The 23,569-nt window shown below is 38.2% G+C and overlaps 2 protein-coding genes and 2 pseudogenes across 2 annotated transcripts; 3 read left to right on the top strand and 1 right to left on the bottom strand.

The window, feature by feature from the left end:
• The first annotated feature begins 548 nt into the window (after window positions 1-548).
• LOC112189775 lies at window positions 549-12,364 on the top strand (annotated as a pseudogene).
• Window positions 12,365-15,447: 3,083 nt separating this feature from the next.
• LOC112185024 lies at window positions 15,448-16,516 on the top strand (annotated as a pseudogene).
• Window positions 16,517-16,644: 128 nt separating this feature from the next.
• Window positions 16,645-17,198, bottom strand: LOC112188782 (60S ribosomal protein L28-1). The gene has a single exon (XM_024327993.2). The coding sequence runs from the start codon at window positions 17,126-17,128 to the stop codon at window positions 16,685-16,687; it is 444 nt and encodes a 147-aa protein (XP_024183761.1). The 5' UTR covers window positions 17,129-17,198; the 3' UTR covers window positions 16,645-16,684.
• A 2,858-nt stretch (window positions 17,199-20,056) lies between these two features.
• On the top strand, window positions 20,057-20,928 carry LOC112188493 (cysteine-rich repeat secretory protein 38). Its single transcript, XM_024327614.2, has one exon. It carries the CDS (start codon window positions 20,088-20,090, stop codon window positions 20,814-20,816), a length of 729 nt encoding a protein of 242 aa, XP_024183382.1. The 5' UTR covers window positions 20,057-20,087; the 3' UTR covers window positions 20,817-20,928.
• The last annotated feature ends 2,641 nt before the right edge of the window (window positions 20,929-23,569 follow it).

Genomic DNA, 23,569 nt, shown 5'->3' on the forward strand with positions numbered 1-23,569 from the left:
AATTTTTCCATGTCTGTTTCTCCACACCTCTGACTATAATAAGAAATGATTAATTTGCTCTCATCTAATTTTTTATTATTACTTGAAAAAAAAAAAAAAAAAAACAAGGACCGGCCGATTCTTGTTTCAGCGTGTATTGCATTTGACTAGTATTTCATGGTCTTGAACATTTGGATTTTATGGTTGGATTAAGTTGGATCTTGACAATTCAAAGAAAAGATGATATTTAAACTATATGAAGGTTCTGTTTGATAAAGACAAGATGAATATCATATCAAAGTTCTCCTCCTTTCCTAGAACTCCAGATAAGCAGTGGATTGCTAAAAGTCCAAACTTACAAAACTTGCAGGCGTCATTCTAGATTCAACTTTGCTCAAATGGTCTAACCGAGTTAATAATTTATAATTGAATACAGTTCTAGATGACTCAACATCTAGTAACTAAATTTGCCTGAAATGTTGAAGGGCAGGATTATTAGCATTCATCACTTAGTCTAGCTTCTTATTTTGGTGCCTTTTATCCCTTTTAATCCTTCTGTAGCTTATACAATGAAAATTCTAGCATTATATGCTCCCTATTTTCTCTTACTTTCATGCATACCGCAAAATTACCATTCCATTAAAGCCCAAGTAATTGACAATTTTTTGAACTGTAACGGAACTGTCAATTATACTTCCGGGAGTGTCTATGAGCATAGGTTGAACCTCACCCTCAATTCCCTTGTTGCCAATGCCTCTCTCACAGGATTCTACATGACAAATGTCGGTGACACAAATGACAAAGTTTATGGACTTGTTCAATGCAGGGGAGACCTCTCCAAAAATGATTGCAATACTTGTGCAAAAACAGCAGCCACAAAGACCAGGCAACTATGTCTAAGCCAGAAGGAGGCTTCCATTGGCTATGTTAATTGTTCATTACAGTATTCCAACCGGCGTTTCTTCTCTACTTTCAACAGCTTTCCCAGATTAAATTTACACAATTACAAGACAGCACCTGATCCGGTTCTTTATAATCGTCAGTTGGGTAACTTGGTTAAGAATCTATCTTCAAAAGCAGCATCTGATCCTTCCAGATTTGCCATTGGGTTCACAAGTAACACAGATTTCATTGATATATATGGTATGGCTCAGTGCACCCAAGACTTGGCAGAGAACAGCTGCTTAATTTGCCTGCAAGAGATTGCTTTTTATATTCCCCAGGATGGAACAGTTGGGGTTACATTGCTTTCAAGGAGTTGCAATCTTCGCTATGAGATATATTCGTTTTCTGTGTCGCCATCACGCAATCAAACACCTCCATCACCACAGACAACACTTCATATTTTTCACGCATTACATCACCATTAACAATGACTAATATCTAAGGTTCATGACAGAAAGTTGTAATAAACAGAGAGGTTGCACAGAAAATTGCACTTCAGTACATACATTGAATTTGACACTATCTATATGCATATCTGTAGGGAAAGCTACCAGATGGACGAGAAATAGCTGTTAAAAGGTTATCAAGTAACTCAGGCAGGGTCTACAAGAACTAAAAACTGAAGTAGTTCTGGTTGCTAAGTTGCTGCATCGGAATTTGGTGAGGCTGTTAGGCTTCTGCTTAGAAGATGAAGAGAAGCTACTAGTGTATGAGTACCTAATTACACTACAAGAGAAAATGTAATCGGCGACAACCCAAAGTTGTCGTAAAAAGTCTAAATTTCTCGTTGAATTAAAAATGCGACGACTTTGGGTTGTCGCAACCAGTTGTCGCCTTATGTGTTTTACTGATTGTCAAAAGCGACGAAATTACACGGTTATCGCTTTTTCAATATGCGACACATTTGGTTCCTCGCATATAACAAATTGTGAGACACACAAGTGTGTTACTAGAAACTATATGCAAGAATTTATTTTTGTTGCTATTTTTAATATATGAGATTTCATTTACGTCACATATTCCATATGCAGGGCTTGGATGTTTGTTGCATTTTCAATAAGAGACGCAATTTGTTCCTCGCGTATGACATATTGCGAGACAAGTGAGTGTGTTACAGAATGCTATAAATGAGATTTTATGTTTGTTACAATTTCTAATATATGAGACCTCATTTACGTTGCATATTCTGTCTGCGAGGCTTATATATTTGATCAAATTAACATTAACCGACAACTGGTAGAAGTTGTCGCCTAATTTATTTTCAGTGAGGAAGTTCAGGTTGTCACATAGTCATCAAGCGACAACCTGTAAAAGTTGTCACTTAATTGGTCTTTTACGAGGAAATTGAAGTTGTCACATAAACATTAACCGACAACTAGTAGAAGTCGTCGCTTAATTAGTTTTCAGTGAGGAAATTGAAATGGTCACATAAACATTAAACGACAACTCGATAAAGTTGTCGCCAAATTGATTTTCAGCGAGAAAATTCAAATTGTCAAATAAACATTAAGCGAAAACTCAATAAAGTTGTCGCCAAATTGATTTTCAACGAGGAAATTCAAATTTTCACATAAACATCACTACTAGAATTCTCCCCAATAGCACCTCTTCAATAGCCACCAAAAATAATCAGTGACTTTTCCAAACAGTATGACACTGTTATTTGACATCAGTACCTTAATTTTTTATCTCACTATACATTAGTGGTGAATGGGTGAAAAAGGTTTTACAAGTACTGTATATCCACACTAAACAGAGCCAAATTCATTATAATAATATTTAACAATAATTTAAGTGGGCTCCGGGCTTCCTATGTTTCTCATCTCTTATGGTGTGGTGCCGAGATAGCAAAAAACTCCTCTTTCGTATATATTCATTTGCTTCGACTAAAAGCCTAGCTTGTTCTTTGCCTTTTCCTCCTGTCCACTCTCTGTGTGAGGCGCCTTCCCATCAGATTCAAAACCCTAATCTCTGATCTCCTTTCTCTCCCTCTCTCCCTGTGGTTATCGTTTTCGCCTGCTCCATAATTTTGTGAGTGTTACCCCAAAATCGCTCGATTTCCTGGATCAGAGTTTCAAAAGCCATGTTATTTTTCGGCCTAACACAACCTCTAGGCTTTGTTGATTCAAGGTTGGCTTAGGGTGGAGTGGCGGATCTATTGTAGCGTTCTCTGAGGACGACAATGAAGGTTTGGATTTACAAGGGGTCGAAGGCGTTCGATGGGACAGGGGAGTGGGCCTGAGCCTAGAGCTTGGGTGCTTATGGTAACGGTCATGTTTCTCTTCTCTTATGTTCTTAAAGTTTCAATCTTAAGGCTTGCATGTTACAGATCTTGAATGTTTATGTCTGATGGAACTTTGTTTATGTGGGTAAATGGGATATCAGGATGATCAACGAGCTGGAAAAACTGATTGGAGAAGATGCGAAGATGAAGGGGCCATTTTTTCACTACATAGTTTTCTTTTTCTTGGCAAATCTTGATCTACAGAGTGTGAGGCGCGTAGTTCCTTTTCGTTCATCTTTCATGTTTGTGATTATCATCTAATTTCAATTTCAATTGTAACCGGTTCGCTTCCAAAATCTGATTGCTAAACTAAAGCAGCCGAGAGGGATGTTTATGATTTCTTCTCCTTCTCTGGCTCAATTGAAACGTTTTGCTGGTTAGTTATTGTTGGATGATTATGGATGTCTATGATTTCTTTAGCCTCTAGCTTATTCAGATGGATTTCGGTTAGTTATTGTTGGATGATCATCTCTTATCTGAGGTTAATTCAATCAAATACTAACTAAGAACACTACATTTTAGCGAGCGTTGGGTGCTGAATTATACTGCAAGTGTTTGTTTCTTCTGTTGTTGTGAGTTTTCCATCGGTTTCTATTACTAATTCTCTTTGGGTATTTCAGGCGTTTGAGGGAGTTATTCCAAGTGGATCTTGCAGATTATATGCTGGCTATTTGCAGATTGTATGATAGATTCATGATGAAGACTGTCAAAAAATCGGAAGTCAAGGTTAGTTGCTACCTATTTCACTTCTATCTTTCTGACTTTTACTTTTCTGGCAACAAAAGAACATTTGTGTTGAACAGTTTGTGCCTTGCAGTTTGTTTGTTTCTTAAATTGCACTCTATACTGCTAATTAGGCAACAGGTGGAAGGTGACGATTGCTGAAATGACCTGATGGATTCTATTTTGTTTGCAGGTGCTAATAAGGATGCTTCCAAGTTATTATAGACATATGTCTAGGTAAGAAAATTCTCCATAAGCTGGCTTGATATTAACTGTGTTGAAACATTGGTAGCCCTTATTATTCAAAGACAGCAAATTAATCTCAATTCATAGCCAATTGAGACACTGGACTGATTGCTTTGGGATAGGGATGACCTTTTCTGTTCAATGACCAGAAAGAAATAGCCATTTTGTGATTCAGACAAAGTACTAAATCATCAAGATTAAAGAGTTGGGAAAAAAATAAATATTTCTGTGCCATAATATACTAAATCATCAAGATTAAAGAGTTGGGAAAAAATATATATCTGTGCCATAATTTAAGGATGCTTGCCCTTGCTCATTCTCTTCCTGAAAGCTTGATTCTGAGAAACTAAACATGCTTGTTGTTTTTCTGACCATTTCATATTTGCATTATAATGTAGTTGTCGCTGCTACTGACAGGAGATGATTTCTATGGTATAGGATTTATGTACGGCCGTGAGTCTCCTACTTGAGGTACTTGAACAACAAAGGTACTTTTATCATTTGGTATGCATCTATACTGCATCTGGTTTATCCTTGTCTGGTTGATAAAACATACTGCATCTGTTTTATGCTTGTCTTCTTTGCTACCATATTGAATGTTATGAGCTTTAATGTATATCACTTTTCTATGTAATTGTTAGAATCAGAACTAATTCAATTTTTTTTTTTATCTTGCAGGTTCTTCGTAAGGAAGGGTTGCAACATCAAAGGAAGGATTACAGCCATGGGGATGAAGGGTCTTGATGTTTAAATTTTGATAGGTTTATCTGTATATTTTTAGTTTGTATAGTTGATACATTTTAAATGCAGTATACAATATATTAATGTAGAGGTGCCAGCAGGCACCTCATTTTTTTTAATCTAGCTTTATAATTTTGCCACTGATATCAGTGGCATTCCAAAACCACCATTACACACTGATAATGGTTGCTTTGGCACTGATTAAGATGCTCCTTTGCCTTGGTTAAAGGTATCACACTTATACATTATTGGTGTCTAATGCCCCAATAGCACCTACAATAGAGGGGACTGATTCTTCATTAGTGGCTGCATAGTGGCTATTGAAATTAGCAACTGTTATCAGTGTGTATTGGGACAATAGGGGCTAATTCAGATCAGTGTGGAATGGGGGAAATTGTAGTAGTGCATAAAGCGACAACCCGATAAAGTTGTCGCCAAATTGATTTTCAACGAGGAAATTCAAATTGTCACATAAACATTAAGCGACAACTCGATAAAGTTGTCGCCAAATTGATTTTCAGCGAGAAAGGTAAGGTTGTCACATAATTATTAACTAACAACTCACATAAGAGGTCGCTAAATCAGTCTTTAGTGACAAAAATCTAGTTGTCACATAAACATTAAGCAACAATTCACAGAAGTCGTCGCCTAATTAATCTTTTGCGAGGAAGTTAAAGTTGTCACAGAAACATTAACCGACAATTGGTAGAAATTGTCGCCTAATTAACATTTTGCGAGGAATTGGGTGTCGCATAATGTCATATGGGCGACAACTGTCAATTTCTTGCAAATTCCTACTTTATGCGACAAATTGGTTGTCGCCGACGGGATCATGTGCGACAACTGAAATTTCCTCATATTTGCCAAGTTTTTACGACGATTTTTGGGTTGTCACTATGAAATTCCTCGTTTTTGCTATTTTCTCTTGTACTGTAAGCAATGGGAGCTTGGACAAAATTTTATTTGGTATGACTAATAAGGTCCCTGAAAGCAGAATCGGTAGTTCACTTTTAGTTCTTTTTTTGTTTTTTTTTTTTAGAGAAGCGAGAGGAGGACTAACTCATTGTCCTCTCTCGAAATTTTATTAATGGTCAAAGAAGATAAAACAAACGGGATGGAGGACTCAGCCAAGGCCAAACCCAAACAAAGGTACATGAACAAATGAAAAACCAAACATAAAAAAGAACTTTCTAGAAAACTCCAGGCAAGTACATAAGTGATCAAGCAAAACAAACTCAAAAACCTAGAACAAAGACATGAGACGTCCATGATGAACCTGGGAACATAATTAAGAGAATCTATATGCTGGCCTTGAAGAGAAATCACGTCCAAAATCAGCAACCAAGAACGAGGGTAGAGACAACCACATATTCCCTCCGTCATGAGAGGCACCATAATTAACCAAAGTGTCAGCAGGGGCATTTCCTTCCCTGAATATGTGTGAAACATGCAGATGCAAACCCTTTGCAAGAGCCAAACAATTGGACCACTGAACACAGAGCCGCCAAGGAATCAATTTTGGTGAAGCAAAATACCTTAAAACAGTCGTTGAATCCGTTTCGACCCATACGTATTGCCACTCTTGCAGCTTGGCCACCCTGATAGCCTCAATAAATGCCAATACCTCAGCATCAAGAGCAGTAGGAACCCGCACACGTGAAGCAAAAGCCAGAACAAACGCACCGTCATTGTTCCGGGCAATGGCACCAAAGCCTGCGTGATCCCGATTTCTAAAAGACCCATCAATATTTATTTTTATCCATGGGGACGACGGAGGCACCCATGTAACTCGAGTAAATTTAGGAGCACATGGTCGCAACGGCGACAAATGCAAGAAGCCAAACATAGGAACCCCAGATTGAGAATTTGACGATGCAAAGATCAACCCAGCTGACTCCTTTAAAGCCAATAGTAGAAAGTGCATGAATTTGTGCCAATTAAACATACCTCCATCATGCCGCAAACGGTTCCTCTCTGACCACAGACACCACAAAACATTGCACACATTAAAACGCCAAAGTAGCTTTGAAGAAGTAGAAAGATGTGACATAAACTCCGAAGTAAGCAGGTCATGCAATGAGAACAATTGGGGGAACATAATGTTGAACATGTGAAAGCACCACTTCCAGACATCCAACACAATCTCACAGCCCAAAAACAAATGACGCCAATTATCATTCCCTGCACCACAGAAGCTACACCGAGAACAAAGTGAAATCCCCAACTTTTGAAGCCTCTCATCTGTCAGAATTCTCCTATGAAAAATCTTCCAAGAACAAATGCTCTTTCGCGGTTGAATTGCAGGATGCCATAGCAAAGAACCCCAAGCTAACGGAGGAGATGATGGAGCCAAGGCCAGGTAAGCCTCATTTGATGTCAAAGCGCCAGACGAAGAACCAGACCAAACCACCTGATCCTTTGTTGGCTCTAAAGGAAGCGTAGTGGAGGTAAGGGCCTCTGAAACCTCAGGAAACACCTGAACAAAGATATCAGGAAGCACCCATTTACCATGAACAATGAACTCACTAATTGTATTATCAAGGTTAGCTAGTTCCTGGGGACTCAAGTTGAAAGCCTCCCCCAAAATCTCTCCCATCCAATTGTCCTTCCAGAGCCTAACCGAATTGCCATCCCCAATAATCCAACGCAGCTTGGAAAGCAAGGTCCTCCAAACCTGTTTCAACCCAAGCCAAACTGATGATTTTTTTATAATAAGTACTAGGTTGGAACCCAACTGTGAGAAACCGGCCATGCAAAAAACAAGCAGCAGTGGAAACTTTGGAGACAACATCCCATCCTTTCTTCAGAAGAAGAGCCTGATTCAAGACAAACAGATTCTTAAGACCCAAACCACCGTTATCCTTGGGTTGACAAACCTAATCCCAAGAAATCAACGCAACACCTTTTTTTAAAGGATCCCCGGTCCAAAAGAAATTACGAATCCATTTTTGCACCTCCATCAAAAGAGATCGAGGCCAGGAATAAATATGAAAGCTATAGATGAGCATACTGTGAATAACAGAATCAAGTAATTGCAACCTTGCCGCTTGAGATAACATTTTCCCCTTCCAGGAAGAGAGCTTACATCAAACCTTGTCAGCAACTGGCCTTAAGAATTCAATCTTGGGGCGACCCTGAAAGATGGGAACCCCGAGGTAGATAAAAGGAAGCTCACCAATTTTAATACCTAAGAGATTATGAATAGCCGTCTGCCGATTAAGAGCATGCTTGCCAATGAAGAGAAGAGATTTATTGCGGTTTACCAACTGCCCTGAATTAGCTCCATACTCGTCCATAAACTGAATGAGAGCATTAAGACCTTCTGGCCTAGCCTGCAAGAATATCATTACATCATCCGCAAAAAGAACATGTGACGGAGGAGAGCACATACCAGGGGCAGCAATGCAATCAATCTTATTGTCAGCAACTAACGCAGATAAACCCCGACTCAACACCTCTTCCGCCAGACAAAACATAATTGGTGAAAGGGGGTCACCTTGTCTAACACCTCGCGAGCAGGTAAAGAAACCACAAGGCTGGCCGTTAACCAAGACAGAGAGATGTGCTGACTGAAGCATGCAATGAACCCAGTGCACAAAATTTCCATTAAAACCGAAAGCCCGGAGCACCCGGAGAAGAAAATTCCAATCCATGGTATCAAAGGCCTTAGCGATATCGAACTTAATAGCGATGTTCCCAAATTGACACCGGTGATCCAAGAGATTCATGCATTCAGAAGTAAGAATAATAGGGTCCGAAATTGACCTACCACGTATAAAAGCACTCTGATTTGGAGAAATAATTCTTGGAGCAATCTGACTTAACCGATCCGCCAACAGTTTAGTTATTATTTTGAACACAAAATTCACTAGTGCAATAGGCCTATAATCAGAGATGCCCTCAGCTTCAAGCGTTTTTGGAATCAGAATAATTAGATTGGCATTGAAGTGCGGAGGGATGAACCCCGTTTCAAAAAAACTCTGAACTGCTAGAATTACATCACTTGAAACGACAGACCAGCAACCTTTGAAAAAGCCCCCTCCAAATCCATCAGGACCGGGAGAGCTACTACCATCCATTGATTTGACAGCCAAAGAAATCTCCTCATCACTGGGAATAGAAACAAGGGACATATTTTCTTCATCTGTGACCAATTGTGGGATTACTCTCTCCACAAGGCCAGAATCAATTATACTTTGATCTTGAGTAAACATATTCGTGAAGTGTTGCACAATGTGGCTAGCAATTGAATCATGATCCTGCAAAATGACATGCCCATCTGACAAAGAAGAGATCACTTTATTTAAACGACGCACCTTAACCATGTTGTGGAGAAAAGAAGTATTGCGGTCTCCCTCTTTAAGCCATTTCACACGAGACTTGTCCCTAAGTAGAGTATGCTGCAGTGAGAGCTCAAACTGATAACGCGTATTGGCTACATCTTCACGCAAAAATCTATCACCTGAGGGCCCCAAGGCTGCAATTTCAGCTTGAATAGCATCCAGGCCTTGCCTAGCAGTATCCACCCATGCATGCACATTACCAAAATGATTTTTATTCCATGATTTAAGCATAACTTTGAGAGCACGTAACTTGGAACACAGAACAAAGATTGGGCAACCATAGAAATATAAACCTTCCCAAAAGTCTTTAACAAGTTGGATAAAGTTGGGAGCCTGCAGCCACATATTCTGAAACTTGAAGGGGATCCGATGTGATAAGGAAAACTTTGAGAATGAGAGTAGAATCGGACAATGATCAGAGGTTGATCTTGTCAAAGTACTGCACCCCATAACCTGCCATGCCTCCAACCATTCAAAATTAGCCAGAGTTCTGTCTAGCTTAACATCCGTCTGATGATTGGACCAAGTATATGCAAGACCGGCAGTAGGAATGTCCACAAGACCGCATACAGTACACATTTGTTGGAAGTCCGTACAAGAAACCAAATTTGGAGGATTACCACCCCGCTTTTCATGCGCACCCAAAACACAATTAAAATCCCCTAGGACCACCCATGGGCCCTGAACATACATGTTGCGAATAGCGGTAAGCTCCTGCCAGAGAGAGCGTCTGCCCACTGTAGAAGTTTTAGCATAGACAGCAGTAATTACACAGAGCACACCCTCTAGCATACAAGAAAAAGTAACCTGCTGAGAGGTAGAGGAAAGAATAGCAGGCTGAAGCCCTTCCTGACAAAGAATCCATAAATTGGGGGCTTGTAGACCCCGGTCATTTGTAGCAAAAGGAAAGAGGCGTAATAACCTCCAAAACGACCAATTAATAGAACTAAGAAGAACAAAAGGCTCAGATAAAGCCACAAAACAAGGATGATGCACACGTACCAAGTCCAGTAACGCCCCCTGAGTGTCATCGTTTGCGATGCCACGAGCATTCCAATATAAGAACCTTCATTAATATAATTTATGCTTCGCTCCCTTTTGCACAAGGGCGCGTCCTGTAATAGACTTACGAACTGGCACTATCAAATTAGACTTTTTAATCTGTTTTTTGGTTCTCTTTGAGACTACTGGCGTAAATTCCCCTTCTTCCCTAGTTAGGGTAGGGTCCTCAAGTATCTGGTTTGCCGGTTCCGCAATAGAGTCAGAAGATACCAAATTAGCACCACTGGTAGTGTCAACCACCGGTGAATTAGTGATGCTAGCAGATTGAACAACAAAAGTCTTTGCCTGCTTCAAATTCTCTGGGGTAACCCTCTGAAACCCAGGAGGAACACTATCAAAAGAGGAGTCTTGATCAGATGCCTGCTGCACAACCAAATTCTGTTCAACCCTTTCAGTCACAACATTAGACTCTTTAATAATTTGTTCAACTGTTCCAATCACAACATTTGTCTCCAAAGCTGCCGCAGCTTGAACAGTAGGCACTTGTTGCACATTACCATTACTAAAAGAACAATCTTTAGAGGCTGTAGGTTGGACATTCAGACTGCGAGGAACAGAAACAGAAGCTTTCACCCTCCTCCTTCTAGACCTACGAGTGGAGGAGCGACCTCGCTGAGGAGATGCGTCAGCAGTGGGAGCAACAGGACCCGCTACCCTGCATTTGGCACCTAAGTGCCCAACAAGGCCACACCTAGAACAAACACTTGGAAGGGCTTCATATTCAATACCCACCAAAACATGTTCTCCATTTCCACGGGTCACTCGCAGTTGCTGAAGAAGAGGCTTAGAAAGGTCGACATCAATTAGAACCCTCGCGTAGAGACCAACAGACCGATCAGCAGTTCTAGGGTCAAGTTTCATGGGCATCCCAATCCCCCTAGCAATTTCGAAGATAGTTTGTTGCTCCCAAAACGCAAAGCCCAGGTCCCAAAGTCGCACCCAGACTTGTGCAAACGTGTTTCTATAGGTCGCAGGAGAGAAGCTTGGAGTCCACTTTATCAGACGCAGAAGCCCTTGTTTCAGCCTTACTGTACCAAAAGACCAAATCCTTTGCATGTCCTCTAAGGACTGAAACTGAAGCATGAAGAACCCCCTACCCAGAGGAGAGACGGACCAGTTGCTTAAATCAGGCCAAAGAGACTTAAGCTGCGACATCAAGTCATGAGATTTTAGAGGGAGGGCTTTCGGTGGAAGAACGACGCGACCCACAAGGTAGGTCTTACAATGCTCCAAGCCACGAAGGTAAGAGTCTTCTGAAATTTGGATTGAGACGACGTCGTCGTCTAGAATGGGTGAAGGCAGATCATCGATGTTGAACCCTAGCGGAGGGGGCAGTGCTGATAGGAGAGAGGCAAATGAGGGCTTTGGGGTAGGGTGTTGAGGCAGCGCCATGCCACCGCCGTGAAGGGCTGGCGAACTGGTGTGACGGGGGAGGCTAGGGTTTATCAATTTATCAACATTAATAATGTTTAGTTCTTGTTAACAGTAATAATGTTTAGAACCTTGCAGATCAGGGGAGAAGATTTGGTTTGGAATGGGAAAGACGGTTCAAAATCATTGTTGGAATTGCTAAAGGACTACTTTATCTACATGAAGATTCTCAGCTTAGGATTATTCACCGAGATTTGAAAGCCAGCAATATCCTGTTAGATGAGGACATGAATCCCAAGATATCCGATTTTGGCTTAGCCAAACTGTTCTGTGGTAGCCAGACTCATGGCAATACAAATCGGATATCTGGTACTTTGTAAGTCACAAACTTTATATCTAGATTGTACTTGCAAAAATAAAAAGAGCCTCAATATCTAGTTAATTACTGGGACAGTGTTCACTGCTTGATATGCAAGTATTTGAATTATTCAGTAACTAATTACATCTCTGCCTCATCTTTTCATGGTTTGCAGTGGATACATGGCACCTCAATATGGTAAGAATGGGAACTTTTCGACAAAATTGGATGCCTACAGCTTTGGCATTTTAGTTTTGGAAATCATAACAGGTCGAAAGAACTCTAGCTTCCGTGATTTTTCAAATCTTCAGAGTTATGTAAGTAATTAAACAACAATTATGAGTATTGTGTTGTAGTATAATGGCTATATCATGTAAATAGATATAGGTACAAGCATAATAATGCTATGTGTGAAAGCATTTATGAGTGGAGAAGTTTGGTATCAAGCATGATAATGCTATGTGTGAAAGCACTTATGAGTGGAGAAGTTTGGTATGGAACATGATAATTTTTATAAGGCAATTCACATGGAAATTAAGTTGGAATGAAGACCAAAGTTGTCCTATAAATAGAGCTTTCTTGAAGGAAGAAAGGTGGAGGTAGAGATGCAGAGAATGGAGTATATTGTGTGTCTCCAATTCTCTTCTCTCTACCTCCACCTTTCTTCCTTCCTCCAAGAAAGCTCTATTTATAAGGCAACCTTGGTCTTCATTCCAACTTAATTTCCATGTGAATTTCCTTATAAAAATTATCATGCTTGATACCAAACTTCTCCACTCATAAATGCTTTCACACATAGCATTATCATGCTTGTACCTATATCTATTTACATGATATAGCCATTATACTACAACACTCCCCCTTGGATATTTCATGTCAATAGTATTGCCTAGGCCGTGCGCTTCTAAGTTGCCTCGTTAAAAATCTTGCCAAGTAATAAAAATCCTGTGGGAAAAAACAATCAGAACTCCCATGATTATATTTTCAGGGGGAGTTGAAATCAGGGGGAGTATCCAGAAACATACTCCACACTCAACGTGCGTTGTGCTCTTTTTCTCCTTCGACCAATGTTGTTTTTTCCCACAGGGTTTTTATTACTTGGTAAGGTTTTTGACAAGGCAACTTAGAAGCGCACGGCCTAGGCAACACTATTAACATGAAATATCCAAGGGGGAGTGTTGTAGTATAATGGCTATATCATGTAAATAGATATAGGTACACGTATGATAATGCTATGTGTGAAAGCATTTATGAGTGGAGAAGTTTGGTATCAAGCATGATAATGCTATGTGTGAAAGCACTTATGAGTGGAGTTTTATAAGGCAATTCACATGGAAATTAAGTTGGAATGAAGACCAAGGTTGCCTTATAAATAGAGCTTTCTTGAAGGAAGAGAGGTGGAGGTAGATAGAAGAGAATTGGGGACACACAATATACTCCATTCTCTGCATCTAAACTCTCTCCCTCTCAAGTTATTTTATGTTCATTCTACAACATATTGTTATTAATGTTGAAATTATTTGATTCGAACTGTATTAAGAACATAATGTGTTTTCATTTGTCATGTTAAGTTGTTAAATTGTCAATCTGAATGGTACCATGGTTCGAATTGAACATTTCCATTGTCACACAGGCATGGCAACATTGGGCAAATGGAACAGCTTTGGATATGTTGGACTCAAGTCTAGGGGATCATCAGTGGCGCAGATTTGAAGTTTTAAAGTGCATCCACATTGGGCTATTATGTGTTCAAGAAGCTCCTACTAATAGACCAACCATGTCTGAGGTTGTTATGATGCTAAATAGCTACACTCTTACCTCCCAGGTACCTTCACTTCCAGCATTTTTTGTTCGACAAGGAAGCTCTGCTCACTCGCAACAGTTGGGGGCTCGTAGGGAAAGTTCTGCTACTTCTGAAGTATCTCAATCAGTAAATGACGTTACAATAACCGAGCTTCATCCTCGATAGCAATTTTGTATATATTTGGATTGAGAGAGCCACCGCAAAAGTATTGCTAGCTAGAGATGTACAAAAACATATAGAACCATGCTCAGAGAGGCACCACTGCACCAGCAATTAAAAGATATTGTTATTTGCTTTTGTCTTTATGAAATTGCATGAAGTCATTTCCAAATTTTTAATGTTTTTATTCGGTAGGTGTAAAAGTAGAAGTTGACTCATCATACTAATATAGGAAAGTAAGCTGATGTGGATGTCTAGTCACTGGACAGCAATTAATAAAAAATTTTGTCCGGATTACATTCAAAATAGGTCATGATTTTTAGACTTAAAACTAATTAACTCTTTTTGTTTTCTATTTTGATTTAATTGTTGTAATTATTGTAAATAGTTATATATCTATTGATGGACATTCTTGTAATTAAGCAAATAAAGATATTATTCTAATCTCACCCTAATCTCATCTCCCTCCATTATAGTTTTGTACTCAATAATAGATAGTCATTCTCAACATTTAAACTCCTTTCCAAATTTATGTTTTATAACACGTTATCAGCACGTACGATAGCTCTTAGATAGAGAATCTTGTAGCAGAGAATAGAAGCTCTCGAATCGTGAATTTTATAGAAGAAGCAGTCAGATCGAGAATTTTATGGAAGGAAACAAAAGAATACTCGATCAAACTCTTCAAGTCAAAAAGTCCTCAATCACGGTGAGTTTTTTAAATATTCGAATTAGCTTTATACCAATAAAATGTTGATTACATGCTATATCTCATTGATGCTTGAACCCTTGTATTTGGAATATATATCTCATTGAGATATAGAAGAAGCTTTCGGATTGAGAATTTTATAGAAGGAAACAAAAGAATACTCGATCAAACTCTTCAAGTCAAAAAGTCCTCAACCAGTGTGAGTTTTCTAAATATTCGAATTAGCTTTATACCAATGAAATTTCAAATGTTGAATGCATGCAAATTAGCTTTATACCAATGAAATGTTGATTACATGCTATATCTCACTGATGCTTGAACCCTTGTATTTGGAATATATATCTCATTGAGGTTGATGCGTGATTCTGCAGCCGCCAATACAATACCAGTTACTTTTCACTGAAAACAAGCCTCCAAAGTTAAGCCAGCTCCAAATTCAACGTCCATCTAGAAGATTAAAGTACTAGAATCTAATGGATTAAAACTGACCAACCATTCCCTTCAATCTTCATTCCTAATTTGTCCTATAGGATAAAATTGAACTAGTTTGTCTTTGCTCAGACAAGTGCAGCACTAGTTCTCGAGAGCGCTGGTTCTCAATGAGATTCTAGTCTTCCACTCCGTATTTTCTTATTTGCATAATAAAGTAGAATATGATATTATTTCATCTAAAAATGTGCCATGTCCAATAAGCATAGATTACTTCTAGCTCTCTTAAGTTTAATTTTCAGATAGCCTAACAAATCTTCTAGTAGACTATGATATGTTAGGACATTTGACATTTAATTTATACGCGGGTGACTTTAGTAGATTTCTGTCTAGGTTTCTATTATAAAAGTGAATAATTTCAACTCCGGCGATACATCATGACCAGAATTATAGAAAGTTCGAAACTTCTATATATAACACCGGCCGAACCCAACTCCATTATCATAATCCAATTACCAATATGGTGTGCTCCAAATCAATCCCTCTGGCCTCTTGGTTTCTTACTGTTCTGTCTTTTCCACCGTGCTGCCATTGGTGCTTCCCCACTTTACCATTTCTGTTTCAGCAAGCAAAACTACACTGCCAATTAATAGCCCATACCAGACTAACTTGAATCAGTCGCTCGATCTTCTATACACCAAAGTCCCTCCTACTGGATTTGGATCTGGTTCAACAGGTCAAGACCCGGACCATGTGAACGGGCTGGCGCTATGCCGTGGTGATGTTTCAAGCAACAATTGCAAGACTTGTGTCGTTAACGCAAGCAAGAAGCTCTGTGAGCGCTGCCCAGATAGAAAAGGAGCCATAATGTGGTACGATAATTAATTGCATGTTAAAGTACGCAGATGTGGATTTCATTGGCCAAATTGATAACGCAAACAAGATCTATATGTGGAATGCTCAAGAAGTAGATAATCCTACACCATTCAATGAGAAGGTTACAGAATTATTAAGTGGATTGTCTACTACAGCCTCTTCTTCTAATCCAAAGCTTTATGCTACTGGCGAGGTGGAGCTCTATAAATCAACCAAGCTATATGGTTTAGTTCAATGCACGAGGGATGTATCTGAAACAGATTGCAAGACACTTCTTGATGGAGCAATAAGCGAACTGCCAGACTGTTGTGATGCAAAGCGAGGTGGGCGGGTTGTGGGCGGGAGTTGTAACTTTAGATACGAAATTTACCCTTTCGTTGATTCTTAAATTTTTTTTTTCCCCGGTCAACAATGAAACAAATCACGCATCAACCACTACAAAAACTGTTTGCAGGTCTTCAAAAACCAAATTGCAACATATCTGAGAACTACATGTTCAGGAAATATTCAGCAAAATTTGATGGAAAATTAAAATCAGGACCTAGCCGTTTTTTAGTGACAAGGATAAAGTTCACGTCTCTTCAAACCCGAGAAGAGGAAACTCCAGACTCTGAATAAAGACTGCATGACACATTTCCTCAGTAATTCACTGCCTTCAGTACATTCTAACTGCCTGCCTATTCCTCTTCTTGGCACCAGATTTTGACACCTTGAGACTCCTGTAAACCACACTGAGCCTAGCAAGGGCTGCTTTCTTCAAATCTGGTCTGTAGAAGTTATCAACCACCTGATTGGTAACAGCCTTGGCCATGCGAGGAAACTCCTTCCTCATGACAGACTTGTGAACCAAACTGGCCGGCTTGTTCTGCTTCCTGGTCTTAGTGGTGGCGAGCACCACCGACTGGTCTTTGGCTCCGGGCTGAATACTCACAGTCTTCTTGTTCGCCAAACCGGAGTGCTTGTAGGAGTGGAGGTTGCAGAGGTTGTTAGGCTCCTTGCTGAAGCGGACGCCGGCGTGGCTCCGGCCGAACTGCTTGACCAAGAAGGAGTTGTTCTTCTTGACGATCTCCCAGATCAGCTGTCCTGGAACGGTGGCCATTGGAGCCTAGCAAAAGTTCTGCAGAGGGTTTTGCACAGAGAGAGGGTAGTTGATTCTTAAAAAATTAGATCGTGCACTAATAAATTAATAAAAGTATTAAGTAATGTATTATGATGCTCAGTTGCACCAAGTTATCAGTATTAATTAAGCCAATAGGGCTTAAGGTTAAATTTTTTATAATTCTACAATTGCCCTTGATTAATTAAAACTCTAAGACTATAAACTTTAATAGATAATGGACAAAATAGTAAATTAAAAATAGGAAAAAGAAATTAAAAATAGGAAAAAGAAAAACAGGAAAAGAGAAAAAGAAAAGAAGAGAGAGAAGAAATTGTTAATCTCAACGTGGGAGGGCTTTTATTAGACGTGTGAGCAATGAATCACCAATTGTTATTTACCACAGGTCCAGAAACTGTATTATTCCTTATTTTTTATTTCATTTTAATGAAGAAATAAATTATATAAGACCAATTTTTTTATAACAAAAAAACATTTAAAAAAGTCAATTGACACACGCGCAAGCGTGTGTTAAGAGGCTAGTTAATTAATAAATGAAGTACTTACATTTTCAGATTTTCTCGTAAATTGCTGCGTGCATGTTCCTCTTTGTTGTGACTCGACAAACTTTCATAAATTCTTATACTATTACTTTTAGGGAAAACATCACTAATGTTCACTGAGTTATGACTTATTCGACACTTAACTCACTGTATTTTCAACAATATCACTTAACTCACTCAGTTTTACATCCGTCTTTCACTTAACTCACTGTCGTCAATTCTGCCGTTAAAAGCTATTAAAATTGAGGGTATATTTGTCTAAACACTAAAAAAATGCATTTCTAACTTTAAAAAAAAAAAAGACAATTTTTTTTTTCAAATTATATTTAAATTAAAAAAATCATTTTTATTAGAAATCTCATAAATTTTAAAAATTGAAAAAAGTCTAATAGATATAAATTGAGGGTGTATTTGTTTAAACACTAAAAAAATGCATTTCTAACTTTTTAAAAAAAAAAGACAATTTTTTTTTCATATTATATTTAAGTTAAAAAAAATTATTTTTTATTAGAAATTGAAAAAATTGAAAAAAAGTTTAATAAATGTAGTTTTTTAAAGTTAAAAATGATTTTTAAGTGTTTTGACAAATATACCCTTAATTTTAACGGCTTCTAACGGTAGAATTAACTGCAGTGAGTTAAGTGAAAGACGGATGTAAAACTGAGTGAGTTACGTGATATTGTTGAAAATACAGTGAGTTAAGTGTCGAATAAGTCATAACTCAGTGATCATTGGTGATATTTCCCCATTACTTTTATTCCTTATATTTGAGAGTGACTAGTTGGCTAATAAATAGCAATACTCTCTAACAAATCTATGTATTCTAACATGCACCATTTAGCAAAGAGTGCATTACTGGCTACTCTATTTGTTTTAGTAAAGCAGTAACATAACGGAAAGATAACTCTATCATGAAGAAACATCATTACAAATAGCACAGCTTTCCTACTATGTTGCCACACAAGAATATATGACGGCACTTCGTTTCATCCTGCCACTAGGAACTTGCATCCATTTAATATTGGCACAGTTCCTCGTTTGGCCAAGTAAGGCACACTGGGTGCGTAGACCGAGACTAAGCCCACTTACCCCAACCAAGTAATAGTAGAGCATTATTGAAAATAAAAAGCAACCTATAGCTTTCAAACAAAGTGAAAAAGAAAACAACCCAATCATATGGTAAAAGACCAAAAAAAGTAAAAGAAAATTAGAAGAAAAAAAAGGGTCATAAACACGTACTTTTAATTCAAAAAATGCTGCAAGCAGTTTCCATACTTTTATTCTCTTTAGTTGCTAAAATTTGAGACAAAAAAATTAATAAGTTGCAGGCATATTACTCCGCGCATCTCACTAGTATATATAAATTATTAGTACTCAATAATTATTAGTACTCACTAGTATATAATAATAATAATAATGGAGGGTTTGTACTCAATAATAGACATTCCATTCTCCACCTTTACACTCATTTTCAAATTTATGGTTTACGCATTATTAGCAGTTTAGCACGATAGCTTTTAAATAGTGAATTTTGTAGAAGAGAACAAAAAAATACTCGGTCAAAATCTTCAAGTCAAAAAGTCTTCAACCACGTGAGTTTTCTAATTACTCAAATGATCCCAATGAAATGTTATTAGCTGTACACCAATGAAATGATGATTACATGCTAGCTAGTAGCTGATACCAATGAAATAATGATTACATGCTATATCTCATTGATGCTTGAACCCTTGTATTTGGAATGTATATCTCATTGAGGTTAATGCATGATTCTGCAGCCGCCAATACAATACCAGTTACTTTCCACTGAAAACAAGCCTCCAAAATTAAGCCGACTCCAAATTCAACGTCCATCTAGAAGATTAAAGTACTAGAATCTAGAGGGAGTATTCAGATAATTTATGGATTAAAACCGACCAACCATTCCCTTTAATCTTCGTTCCTAATTTGTCCAAAATTGAACTAGTTTGTCCGTGCTCAGACAAGTGCAGCACTCGTTCTCGAGCGTTATAATATTAAGCGCTGGTTCTCAATGAGATTCTAGTCTTCCACTCCATATTTTTTTGTTTGCATAATAAAGTAGAATATGATATTTTCATCTGAAAATGTACCATGTCCAATAAGCATAGATTACTTCTAGCTATCTTTAAGTTTAATTTTCAGATAGCCTAACAAATCATTCTAGTAGAACTTTGATTAGCCTTGAAAACTATGATATGTTAAAACATTTTATACGCGGCTGACTTTAGTAGATTTCTGACTAGGTTCCCATTAGAAAAAGTCAATAATTTCAACTCCGATCCGGTGATGCATCATGACCAGTATAATAGAAAGTTCGAAACATCTATATATATAACACCGGCCGAACCCTACTCCATTATCATAATCCAATTACCAATATGGTTTGCTCCAAATCAATCCCTCTTGGTTTCTTACTGTTCTGTCTTTTCCACCATGTTGCCATTGGTGCTTCCCCGCTTTACCATTTCTGTTTCAGCAAACAGAACTACACTGCCAATAGCCCATACGAGGCCAACTTGAATCAGTTGCTCGATCTTCTATACACCAAAGTCCCTCCTACTGGATTTGGATCTGGTTCAACAGGTCAAGACCCGAACCAAGTGAACGGGCTGGCGCTCTGCCGTGGTGATGTTTCAAGCAACAATTGCAAGACTTGTGTCGTCGACGCAAGCAAGAAGCTCGGTGAGCGCTGCCCAGATAGAAAAGGAGCCATAATATGGTATGATAATTGCATGTTAAAGTACTCAGATGTGAATTTCGTTGGCCAAATTGATAACGCAAACAGGTTCTATATGTGGAATGTTCAAGAAGTAGATAACCCTACACCTTTCAATGAGAAGGTTAAAGAATTATTAAGTGGATTATCTACTACAGCTTCTTCTTCTAATCCAAAGCTCTATGCTACTGGCGAGGTGGAGCTCGATAAATCAACCAAGCTATATGGTTTAGTTCAATGCACGAGGGATCTATCTGAACCGGATTGCAAGAAGTGTCTTGATGGCGCAATAAGCGAACTGCCAAACTGTTGTGATGCAAAGCAGGGTGGGCGGGTTGTGGGCGGGAGTTGTAACTTTAGATACGAAATTTACCCTTTTGTTGATTCTTAAATATTAGATCATGTACTAATAAATTAATATAAGTATTAAGTAATGTATTATGATACTGAGTTCCACCCAGTATCATGTAATAAATGAAGTACTTACATAGAACTTCTCGCAAGTAGCTGCGTAATTTGTGCATGTTGCTCTTAATTAACTACTTTCACCTAATTATGGTCTTCTAAGAGCAACTCCAACAGTATGTTTTCCTATAATTTTTGTATTATAGAGAAGCAAAAGTCAAACCTTTAGCCTATTTTTCTTCTCCAACTCCAACAGATTCCTTAGTTTACAGTAATCTATAAAATCTCCATATTATACTTTAAAATTTTGGAGTTTGTTGTAAATATAGGGAATTTGGTTTTCTCTCTCCTCACTTTCCCTAAATTAGAGATAGTTATAGAGAATCTGTTGGAGCAAAAGAGGCTTATTTTTCCCTAAAGTAGAGAAAAATCAAAATATAGGGAATCTGTTGGAGTTGCTCTAACACTGAAGAGATTCAAAGTATTGACGTGCACTTGCATACAAGAATTTTCGCTTATTAACAAGGTTTACTGTGCCTTTTCTGTCCTGCAATTCTGCAAATACCAATAGTTTCTGATGCGGGAAGCGTGTACACATAGTAAGAGGCTCCGTCAAGCGTCGAAAGCCATATGAGATGAGCTAGAATCCACTAGCAATTACGGGCACAGCTGTAAGAAACATAGAGAAACTTCTCTAATATTTGTTTTTTTATTTATTGATAACTTGAATAAAAATTACAATCTAAGAGGTACCTTATATATGGCACATAGCATAAACCTAATACAACTAGAAAACATAAAGAACAATTTATTGTAGACTAAAACTAGGAAACCTAATTAAATCTGATTAAATGAAAATCGGAAATAAAAATCCTAGATACTAAAGAATATTACGCTTGGAATCCCACTCAAGATTTTGCTCGAAAATCCCGATATATCCAAAAGAGTAATTTATGATTAATTCCATCATTAAAAAGCCTATTTGAATACAAATTTCCAATATTTAAATTATTCTTCTTAATGTGAAGACGCTTCTTTCTTTTCGAGATTTTTGGTTGAAATTGGCTAAAATCTCATCCTACATCAGTCTCCTCCACTTGAAAAGAACTCGACCTCGAGTTCCTCCTGTATGTAGCTCGATCATTAGTAGGAATAAAACATGATAAGCCATCAACTTCAATATTCTCGAAATTAAAAGGTATCACCATGAATCCAATACCGTAGATAAGTTTAGAATAAGCATCTTGAAACTTGAACTCCTCCACTTGAAAAGGAATTGACATTGATTTCTACTTGGGTTGATCTTGAACACAATTAGGCATGCATGACATGGGTATCGATGTGATGAATGAATCATGCATGACATTGACTTCTTCATGTTCCTTTTCACATACCTCATGATGGTCATTCTTGATGTTCTTCCTTCTAGGCTTGATTTTAATTTTGTGTGACTCCCACCTAAATAAATATATGTTGTCTTTGCAATAACCACCTTTGATGCTTTCATGCCATGGTCTTCCAAAAAGCACATTAGTGTCGTCCATGTCAATCACATAACAAGTAACCTCTTCTTTATAAAATTTTCCCATAGAGACAGGAACTTTACAAACCTCTGTTACTTGTGCATATTCATCCTCCCCAAATGGAATCCAGTATGGATCACTTAGCTTCACTATCGGTAATTGAAAATAATCCACAACTTTGTTTGCTACAAAGTTCTCTCGTAGATCACTGTCAATTATTACAGAGCATACCTTGTCTTTGATGATACTTGTAGTTCGGAAGTCGTCATAATCTAGTGTTGTGAATATCCAACGTTCCATGTTTCTTCTTTTTTTTTGGATTGATGAGGTTGCCCTAGGGCGAATCCCTTGGAGTGTTCCTCTTCAACGAAACTTTCTTTGATATATACTCTATGACTAGCGTCGTTGAGGTTGGTGGTAGTGAACTTCTCCATCGAATTGTCGTCTGCTAAGAAGCGGGAGAAACCGGGCTCATTATGCGTGAATTTCGTACCTATTTTCCAATCACTCTTCTTGATTCCACGCCGCTTCTTTATTTTCTAGTTTTCCGGCTAAAATAGGCCCATTCTCGTCCTACAACAGTTTCTCTATGGAAGAAAGGGTGGTTAACATGCATGTATATTAACGTATAGAGATTAACATGCATGAGGTTCTAGTCTGACCTAAAAGTCAACCGCACTTTGGAGTCTCGGTCGTGCCTGCACTTCCATAACAGCTCCATGGCTTTTTGCCTTTTCTTTACACAAAATAAATATGGGAAATAAATAAATACACACATACAAATAAACCTTCAGACGTGGGTTAGATTATCAGATTAGGTACATTCACCTACTAAATATGAAGATTAAGTGACCCGGTGCTTTCACATGGATGTCATGAACCACTCCGTTGGACCATTCTAGCTCTCTTGTTTTTGGTCTACATACCGTACGTACAGTTAATATCACTTTAACATCATGTTTAGTTCTTTACTACAAAAGTCGACCACAATGTGCTTGATATCTTATCGGCCGGCCACAAAATTAAGAAGATGATGAACAAAAACTGCGCACCAATTAACTACCGCCTATACTCTAATAACATGCGTTTAGTGTATGCGTTTCAAGTTACTCCAACAAATCCATGACCGAACAACCTGTCATGATACTGATCAACCAACTCAAACAACTAAACCATAAACTAGTATTATCATCACTCTGAAAAGTCCCTAGTCCTT

Source organism: Rosa chinensis, chromosome 2 (genome assembly GCF_002994745.2).
Source record: "Rosa chinensis cultivar Old Blush chromosome 2, RchiOBHm-V2, whole genome shotgun sequence".
Classification (NCBI taxonomy): Eukaryota; Viridiplantae; Streptophyta; class Magnoliopsida; order Rosales; family Rosaceae; genus Rosa; species Rosa chinensis.

Bases quoted from the DNA above. Each gene is read 5' to 3' on its own strand.
- LOC112188782 (XM_024327993.2), bottom strand. From the start codon at position 17,128: ATGGCCACCGTTCCAGGACAGCTGATCTGGGAGATCGTCAAGAAGAAC.
- LOC112188493 (XM_024327614.2), top strand. From the start codon at position 20,088: ATGGTTTGCTCCAAATCAATCCCTCTTGGTTTCTTACTGTTCTGTCTT.